General features: G+C 32.8%; 2 protein-coding genes across 2 annotated transcripts; both read right to left on the reverse strand.

The window, feature by feature from the left end:
• Nucleotides 1-1,537: 1,537 nt before the first annotated feature.
• LOC126680741 (peroxidase 20) lies at nucleotides 1,538-4,057 on the reverse strand. The gene is made up of 4 exons (XM_050375922.2): nucleotides 3,781-4,057; nucleotides 3,186-3,377; nucleotides 2,601-2,766; nucleotides 1,538-1,997 (listed from the first exon to the last, which is right to left on the reverse strand). The coding sequence occupies exons 1-4, from the start codon at nucleotides 3,985-3,987 to the stop codon at nucleotides 1,573-1,575; spliced, it is 990 nt and encodes a 329-aa protein (XP_050231879.1). The 5' UTR covers nucleotides 3,988-4,057; the 3' UTR covers nucleotides 1,538-1,572.
• Nucleotides 4,058-4,692: 635 nt separating this feature from the next.
• Nucleotides 4,693-9,929, reverse strand: LOC126680738 (type I inositol polyphosphate 5-phosphatase 2). The gene is made up of 10 exons (XM_050375920.2): nucleotides 9,188-9,929; nucleotides 8,981-9,083; nucleotides 8,801-8,893; nucleotides 8,497-8,584; nucleotides 8,297-8,401; nucleotides 6,676-7,534; nucleotides 6,396-6,580; nucleotides 6,138-6,246; nucleotides 5,331-5,702; nucleotides 4,693-5,063 (listed from the first exon to the last, which is right to left on the reverse strand). The coding sequence occupies exons 1-9, from the start codon at nucleotides 9,215-9,217 to the stop codon at nucleotides 5,349-5,351; spliced, it is 1,926 nt and encodes a 641-aa protein (XP_050231877.1). The 5' UTR covers nucleotides 9,218-9,929; the 3' UTR covers nucleotides 4,693-5,063; nucleotides 5,331-5,348.
• Nucleotides 9,930-10,197: the final 268 nt, after the last annotated feature.

Raw genomic sequence — 10,197 nt, forward strand, 5'->3', positions numbered from 1 at the left:
CATATTTAAAGGATGTGGTTTTATTTTCCGGAAAATCACATTCTAGTTTTAACTAGCGGTTTTATTTAAATCGATTTAAAAGACCATTAGTCCGACCAAGAAGGTTGGGAGGTTTTCTTGATCAGATGAAAATCCTTAACTTAAAAAGTAGATTTTTTTAAATCTATGTGGTTGGATTATTTTTAATGATAGCTTTTGACGCTTGAGTTTGTGTTTTATTATATCTAACCTTTTTGGATTTATATTGAAATGAGTGCTTTAAAAGCATGGCGTTTCAAGGATCAAGTGATTTCATGATCTAATCGAACGTAATTAACAAAATTACGACCCACTCTCACGGAACTATGTTCATCTTTTATTTCTATTTCGATTAAATTTTTTATTTGTATCTTTGTAATTTCATATTTATTTTATTTGTTTGATAGATTCAAATTTAAAGGTCTACAGGGTTTGTTGTTTTATGACTTTGATTTCTTTAATGTAACTATCTTTGAAAAAAAAACCAGTATCATCGATAAAACATATAAAAATGAAGAGTGATACATATAAACATAAGATTAAAATCTTATTTTAGAATTAATTTTTTTTTTAATCCATAAACTTTTATTAAATTTTTCTACAAGTATTATATAATATTTTTTTCTTTTCTTTTGTTGGATTTTTTCCTTACAAAATTTTATTAATTAGATATGGAATTAAGAACACAACAACATATCATCATAAATTTGTTATAATTCAAAAAGAACAAATCCTAGCCGTCTCTCTCTTTGAGAAACCTCTCAAACCCTAGTAAGTTTTTTTCTTTTTGTCATTTGGGAGGTGGTTTTTGGCCATTTTTGGCCTAAAATCACCTCCCTAATCTCTCATATTCAGTTTTTTCAGCTTTCTTCATAGTTTTTATCTTTAATTTTGAATAAAATTTCTTTCTTGGCCATTTATGGTCTAGATTTAGAAATTATTTTTTATTCTAATATCTTAATTTCATTAGATCTGATCTAATCGAAATTAAGAATAGTTTATTTTCATCGTTAGAGATGAAATTGTTTTTTGCGATGCAAGCGACTTGGATCTCTAAAACAATTAGAGCCACCATCTTACGACGGATTTCATCAAATATCGGTATGTTTTGCGTCAATATCGATGATGTCTTTAATGTTCAAGAGAAGAGATATGTCACAGAAGATGTGATCAGAAACTTTAACGATGAAGTTATAGCTGCTAGCTGTAGCAGTCGTGCGATTAAAGGTAGTATTATCATGGCGAGCGAAGCTAATCTAATTCCCTTTATTTTAAAGGTTGTAATGGATGTCTTCAACAATAACTCTTTGCTTTGTAATATTATCAGTTTAATAGCACATGACTACTTTAGCTTAATTGAGATGCATAAATGTTGTTTTAATAGAAAATCTCATGTGATAGCATATGGCTATTTTAGTTTATCTAATTGGTTGGGGCATGTCCCTCCAATTATCAAATTCTATGTATTGGCTGATCAATCAGCTTTTGATTAATAGAACTTTTTATCTCAAAAAAGATATGGAATTAAGAGTACATGTTTTTAATAAAAATGACCTAATTGTTGACAAACCTACAATTTCTTCTAATTTCCCCTTCACCATCCATAATTACATTTATATTCCCCATCTTAACCATAGAATTCACAAATGATTGAAAAAATAAATCTTGATTAGAGGCATAATCCCATATTTGCTTAATTATTTCTCCTTCATCATCTTCAAAAACCAACACATTATCAGAATTTAACAACCCTCTTCCTTCAAGAATGTTTATGAAATAATTATTGTCAAATCTTGCTGGAGTCACATAATCAAGCGGTGCTAATTCATTGTCTTTCCCTGATCTGGGGCATATTGACCGTAGGATTCTTCTGAATGTAGTGTATCTTTTATACTTGTCATAATTTTCTTCAGGATTTTTCACTTCATATACTCTTTGCTTAAAGCTTAAACATCTTGCTTTTCCCATTGTGTGACTACCTGTTTTCACCCATCGTTTTGCTTATTAAAATTTAGGTTAATGGCAAAAATTATCATGAATTTTAATGTGTTTTGCAAATTATAAAAAGTCTGATGGTGAAAAAAAAACTAAACTCTTAAGACTATTGCAATTTAATCGAATTTTTTTAATTTTTAAAACATAGTCAAATTGCATTTTTTTGTTGTAATAATAACCAAATTGCACTTTTTATGCAATATTGTTTGAGTAATTTTGATTTTTTTACCACTTTTTATGATTTTTAATATATCATTATTCGTCAAAAAAAAAAAATAGTCTCATAGTCTAATTGAAGATAACAAATTTGATCATCAATTTGACCAGAAAAACGCAGTTTGCCCATTGGTGGTCAAACAAGCCTTTTTTAATGACTGTTTTTTGGTATCGTCATTTATTTTTAGAATGACTCGTGAAATTTTATTTAAGAGTGATTTATTCTTATACTTTTAATTATTCTATCAATGAATATTAGCTTTTGACAAAAAAAAAATAGCATATATTTAATCGTTACGGTTTGGAGTGGTATTGATAATAGATAAGAACATTTGCATTGAATAAAATTGAGCAGCTGGATTAGATTTAACCTGATAAAGCAATCAAATCTCCAATGTTGAGACCTTGTTGCTTAAAATTGGCAATGAGAGTCTCTAAAGATGAATTTGGAGAAGGAATAAAGTTGTTGGCACCATCAAAACTAGATCTCAATGAGTCCTTTCTGCCTAGCCATACTTCCCATCTTGGCCCTCCTCTCTTTTATTTGAACAAAAAAAAAGTGAATAATAAAATAGTTTAGTGATAGAAATATTATTTAAGTGGGTTAAACGCCTTGATCGTACTGAATTTTTTATCTTAAATTTCAATTTTATATTGTAACGTAAATTTTTAATATCAAAATTAGTCTATATGACAGTTCACGATAATGTATTTTGAAAACATGTACGTCAGATGGTGATTAACATAACGAGCAGGGGTGAGGAAATGATTGGTTCGGTTGAAAAGCGACCAATTTGACCAAAATTATAATCATAAAACTAGCGTATCTCTTTAATCAAATCAACCAAATTAAATAAAATTAGATTAACCTAAAATTTAATAATATAAATTCATACGGACAAATTAGTCGGTTAATTCGGTTAAACCGATTAAATAAAGCAAATAGAAGGACATACAGAGGCAACAGCATCACGAGCGGCAATGGCTAAAATATCAGCACAAGAGACAGAAAGTGGGCAAGCTTCTTCTAAATCGTACTTAATTTTATCAATAACTTCAAATCCACGTAATGAATTTAGGTTAGGCCCTGCTTGCTTTTCACTAACCATATCTCCGTAGCCGTCTAGCAGAACTGATGCATCACAGCCCTGCACTTTTTTTAACGCACTAAATTAATCAATAATAAATATTAAATTTAAAGTAGCCTCTCGGGATTAATATGTAGAAAATTCAATTCAATTGGATTTAATTTAAATCCATTTGAATCTGACCTGCCTGATCACTATATATGTTAAAAAAGTTATTTCTATATATAACACATAACGATTTAGTCCTTTGATATAAAAATTCTAACTCCATCATCATAGATGTGAGACTAATTAATCAGAAACAACATTTTCCGTTAAAAAAAAACTTAAAAATGAATGATCTATCACAAACTTAAAATGCAATAAAAAAAAAAGTTAAAATTGAATGAAATTTATCAGGCATCATAAAGAAAAGAATTAAGGACAAATAAGTGCATGAAAATGAAGGAAGAGAGGGTCTAACCAAAACAAAACAATCATGAAAATGCAAGCGAAGTAAAGAGGCAGCCATTCTAGGATCTTTAACAACAGCAAATTCAACATTATTTCTCACTATTTCTTCTGCTTTTGGGCATTTTTCTTTGTAATAATCCACCACAAGAACTTCACTATTTCCATAGCCTTGCAAAATCAAAGCTAGTAAAACCAAGACATTTTTAATGCAACCCATTTGGAAAAATCAAAATTATTTGATTTTGATTTGCATGAAAGTTACACTTTGGTATGCATTTATAGGTCCAATCCAAGAGCTATGATTTCTGATTTTTATAGTTTATTTGATGTGTTTTCAAACCAACTTATCCTCAATAAATTCCTTTTGGGACATCCTTAATCAAAGTTGATACAACTAATTCAACCTAACTTCTTTATTTCATGTCACTAAATACTAATAATTACCCATAATATATATAAAGTGGACAATTACCTATCAATTATCATACTATAAGACCAAATGACACTAAAATGTTATTTTTTTTGGTAAATGGTACATTGAGGTGTCCGGAATGAATTTCACTCGTGATACAGTATCTTTAACTTTTCACATCCAAGTTTAATCTGCACGGATAGATCTCTTGCAGAAGACAACTCCAATTTCAAATTTTTATCGACTGCATACATAATTACAGGTTGACTACACGGCCTCATTTATGTTAGAAGAATATACAAACTCATTTCCGCCTTAAAAATCTCAAATGTCATTTTTCATCAAATATTGTGCTTTGATTTTAACAAGTCAATGTAACATTCCATTTTAATAATGCTATTTTGCATCAAGATTGGCTCAACAAAATTTGAGAAAGACCTATCAAGCTAAAGAATTGACTAAAGTATATTTTCAAAATAATAATAGAGAGAAACTAAATGAGTACAACAATAAACACAAAAAAGCATAAATAGTTATAGATTAGTATAAAAACCCCATTGAAGACATTTTATTTTTTTGAGGTTTTCTCAAAAAAGAAAGAAAACCCACAATTCAAGCTTTGTACATTAATTGGCAACAAACAAGATCCAAACTGCTATATCAGTATAAATTAATCAAAATAAAGAAAATGTAGTTTGCTCAAGATATATTTTTACATACATTTCCTATTCCTAATATATCCCAAAAATGTAAGCAAGCAAGCTGGCATGATTATTGCATCACTGGCCTCCTATTATTGGATTTTGAGGGCATTTATGTCAAGGGTTGTTTTTCAGGTATGATACCAGTACTTCTACCCTGTTAATTTTGTCTGTAATTCCCTGTTTCAAACATAATTACAGGTTATTAGAACCAACAATAAGCTCATCGTTTCCTATGTTGCACGGAAACGGAAATGCATAATTGGAAAACAGTGAAATGATATTCTTTTTATAAAAATCGGTCAATGAAGTTTGGAGTTTGAAAAGTGCTTCTGAAAATGGAAACGGAAGTTTGAAACATATGACTCGATAAGTTTCCGTGCAGTATAACTTGACTGGTTCCTAATTTGTGTAATCACGATCTGAGATTCAGGGAAGTGTCATTACCTTGTATTTGCTACGGCTTTATTCGTCCTCTTCAACGAGGAATGCTACCGGATGTACTGCTGCATTATTGACATTTAGTGCCTTTTGCAGCTTCCTATGATCTAAGACTTCAACTTCAACCATAAACGTAGAACTAACTGGACGATGATCTGAGAGTCTTAGTTCTGTTCTATCGTAAGAAAGTTGTTTTATACCTTTCCCGAACCAAAGTATTCGATCACACCATGCTGGAGATCTTTTCTTCTCTCCTTCTTTAGGGTTCTCGCCCACATATCTATCCGAATTTATCTCATATTTGTAAGTGGGGGGAAATTTTATGAACCCCTCTTTCCATCCATCAAATACGTGCCCGGTGCGAAGCTCTTTAATTAGCTGCCAAATGTGATCATTCCATTTATTGTTACTTGCATTACAAATTTACAATTGAAAACATGCATGATACTGGAAGGTAAGAATCTCCATTAGTTAAGAATGACTTTAATGGTCAAGTTGAACTTAAGGGTGTGTAAAAACCGAACCAAACTGTAAATTTATTTGGTTCGGTTTGACGTTATAAAAATCGTGTTTTCAGTTCGGTTTGGTTTTGGAAGTAACAAAATTCAGTTCAGTTTCGGTACAAACTGAACCGAAACAACCAAACTGAACTGAGTTAAAATAGCTTCATCATTAGATTTGGGATGTAGATTAACTGACAGCGTGACGATTTAATTTTGTTCTAGATTAACCATGATAAGAACAACAGTAAAAGACTAAGCACAGGCTGGATAGCTTAAGAAGGTTGTCCAAATTCTTTATTATGATTCTCACCTGATCGTTGTTGAGGAGTTCATCCCATTGCTTAAGTGCCACAGCCTTCCTTATGTCGGAGTCCAACATATTGAGACGATAATTCAAATCTCCGAACCAGAATATCTGACTGCACACAGATATCATATAATCAAAACATACATACTTTTAAGTCATACATGCTCCAGACAGATTTAGCCGGATTAACAGTCGAACGGATTAAGCTCCATGCACAGTAAGGCAAAGATGATGAAATGCATAATCGAAAAGGTTACTTACTCGTGGGATGAGATTGTCTGTGGTTGATCCGTGTCAAATAGCGATGAGAATTGGGTACGACGGATAATTTCATAGACATCGGAATTACGCCTTTGTTCAGCCCCATCTTTCTGACCTGAGGTCAGATGAGAACAAACAAAGCACATCCTTGACTGGAACACAGACATGCTAATAGAAATAGAACCCTGCATCAGAAACCTTCATTGATACATATTGTGATAAAAAAAAAATGTTTGTGCATATTCAGCTGAACCTTACCAAAGCAAGAAAATGAAATTACCTTGTTTCCCATATATCCCATGAGTCCAACTCCAACAGGAGAGACCTTCAAATTGTTGATATGTCTTCTCAACCTCTTCCGCACCCAAATCGATACATATATCCCAACCATTTGTTTGCTAACAATACGCATATATTTGGGACGGTACGTTCCCTTATCCATGTTATATTCGTCATTGTTTTGCTCTTCCGGTACTTCTGCAAAAGTATCATGTTCTTCTTCAGATAACCCATCAGACGCATCAGAGAGAGAATCGGGAACTTCAAGAGCTTCAGGAAGTCTCGGAACTTCAGGCCTCTGTCGCTGCTCTAGCCATAATGAGCTTAGATTGCCAGAACTGTGGTGAGATCTTCTCATCCCTTGGGTATTCATCGAAAAATTCCGACTATGTATTAAAGAATCTTCTATCAAACCAAACCCCATCCTCGCAGAACTGCTTGATACTCTTCGAAGCTTGGATTTGGTCGATATAAATTGTGGAGTTGCTTCTAATGAATATTCAGGCCAGTCTAATCTACTGTCACAGTCAATCCCGTATATTCTCTTCAAGTGTAAATTCTTTCCAAAGCCAATTACTTTATTGAACTCGTCTATTTTAACATTGCGACTGTCAGTAGCTTCTGCATATTCCACGTTCATCATCTCTAATGGCAGAGCATCAACTTCATCTGCAAGTTCATCCGCAACAGAAGAAGTCCGCATTACTGGAGAGGGTGGAGCGCTATAACATTTGTGTTTGGTTTCAGTATGCGCGGATTTATTCAGGGTTCTTCTAATAATTCCCTCCCACTTTGGAATTGGTCTACTGCTTTCCGCTCCCAGTACATTTCCAGCATTCAGAGGAACAACTTCTTGGAATCTGCAGGTGAAAAAACATGCATTAAACATTAAAACCCATCATACAAGGATTAAAACTTATTAGCAGCCAACCCGTCCACGGCAGATGAGAAGTTTCTCAGCATCATGTACATAATTCAGAAAACAGGACCATAAATATATAAAATAGCCCATCCATTCGAGTTCTTCAAATTTAGTAAAGCATTTAACGGTTTTTGAAGTTTGGATGTTCAGAAGATGGCAATTTCAGAAACATCCAACTTCCAAGGTATACATGAGCATGCGGTCTAACATTGGACTAGGCAATTAAGATAAATTTTTGTAATAGCTAAACGACAACAAAATGCAATTCTGATAAACTCGAACCTGAGGTAGTTCAATCTTTTACAAGAAAATTCTGACAACGTTCCGTAATAAAACACTCTCAGCAATCTTTATCAAGGCTTATAAGACCCTACGTTTGTACCTCTACTTATCATGTTTTGCACACATCGTCTTTAATGAGTTAATGCTGAGTAGAGGTACCTACTTGTTTATGTCTTAATTGAAATATGAGAGAAGTTCAAGATTCTATAAACATCAAATCAACAAGAAGTGTACTCACAAAAGCAACTACTGCATACCATTCATTCAAAAGGCTAGGCCATTTATGAGTTGAAGACACATAGAAAGAGAAAAAAATTATTCTCGAAGTCGGAATTTCATTGGATCATACAGATAAGATTTTTCACATTTTATCTTAAGAAGAAACATAAAAGTAATAAACCAGGGAAGAATTACTCACCCGATGACATATATATCTACTGGTTCTTCTGTAGAAAGTAAGTCATCAATCTCAGGATCGTCATATGGAATTTTTCCAGCAACATTCCATGTGCATATTTTCACCCTATAAAACCCGAAAAAGAAATGGTTTAGTATAAATCATAGTAACAGTAACTTTAGGCTATCGTATTATCAAGAATGAGCATTTCACAACCGAACCTGACATCCTTGGTATTTATGTACTGTGCACGCAGAGTTTCAGATTTTCCTCGCCTATGTCTCACTGAATAGCCTTTGGAAGGAGCATCTGAATATCAAATCCCATAAATTTACAGTTTGAGATTGATAAACTTGATGCAGAAAAGCATAAAGGTAAACATTCTTTGAGATATGTAATCTATCAATTTTCACCAAGAATCTCGTATATCTTATTACGATCTTAAGAGTGCCTTTAAAAGTACTCTAGTCACGCACTTTTGATCAATTGAAACAATTTAACAATTAATACAGAAAGGATAATTGCCTGAAATTTGAATCTGGAATGAAGACTGATTCAGTTGAGTCCTATGAGCATGATCCTCGTCGACATTAATTCTTTCATCTTTAAGAGAGCAAACTGATACAAAGACGCCAGAAAACACGTTCAGCCACAGAAAGCATTAAAAAAACAAATGGATTAGAGTAACCAAGCTAAGGATCATACCGTCGTCTTCGCTCTCATTTTCCGTGTACTCATCTTCACTAAAATCATACACCTTGGGCTTTATGTTCAACCATTTCTTCATCACAATGGAAGGCCAAAACGCCTGCAACCAATTGCATCTCTCCATCATAAGCATCAACGAAATTACGACTACTCAAAAAGCAACTTACATAGACTAAAGCAACACCAAGGAGCATCAAAGAATACCTCAGAACGTTTTCCTCTTCCAGCCCTCATTATCTCGAGCACAAATGCTAAAAATGGAGGCTCAACAATCAATTATATAGCAATATTTCGATCAGCAAGCACACGTATCGGATTTTTCACCGTCCTAGGAGATTAGCATTTAAATAAGATGTTAAGATTAGAGCCCTTTTATATAGAACTTAAGAAAGAATTCTAAAAGGCTGCTCTGAATGGTAGGCTGGTTTTCTGATGCCAAACACAAGGAAGATTCAAGTTAAAGAACAAACAGAAAGGACAGAAAAAGTATGGACATTTGTTTAACACAAATCCACAACCTCAACTTGCAAAAAAGGAATAACTTAATGGTCCTTCTACCAATTTTCTGATAGAAAATACAGTCTAGCATAATAATCATTGAAAATTCAACAAAATCAAAATTTTAATTTCCATGAAAAATTTCAAAATTGTCACTTTCAGCTGACCAAACCCCATATTTGTCATAAACAGTTCCTAATTTATCAACTCATGCCACTGCCATTACATTCAGCAATTAGCAGCAAACAGTAACCTAAAACAAGACATACCCATTAATCCAAAACTCAAATTTAATTAACCCAAAATCCTAAAAACATAAAAAGATTAAAAATTTCCAATTGGGTATCTACCATTTTGCAAATTAATGGCTCTTAATCACATCTAAACACCAAATTAACTTGAACCAAGCAAAGTGGGCCATTGCCTAACACAGATGTAAAACACATTTCATTAGATTTTCTATGAATAAGCCAAATTTTATAAACACCAACTGATTGAGACTAGCAACTATCAACTTTTTTTTAAATTGCAATCACAAGAGCTTAACTAATACACAAATATAAGTGACAGACAACATTCCGCTAAAGTTGTGAGTTCAATTCCTCCCAAAAGCGGTCTTTTTCGGGATAATAAAATTAAAAAAAAAACACAAATCCACAAAGATTAAAAATACTAATGAAAAACTGAACATACCTTGATAGCAAATATTTGCAGTA

Source organism: Mercurialis annua, linkage group LG5 (assembly GCF_937616625.2).
Source record: "Mercurialis annua linkage group LG5, ddMerAnnu1.2, whole genome shotgun sequence".
Taxonomy (NCBI): Eukaryota; Viridiplantae; Streptophyta; class Magnoliopsida; order Malpighiales; family Euphorbiaceae; genus Mercurialis; species Mercurialis annua.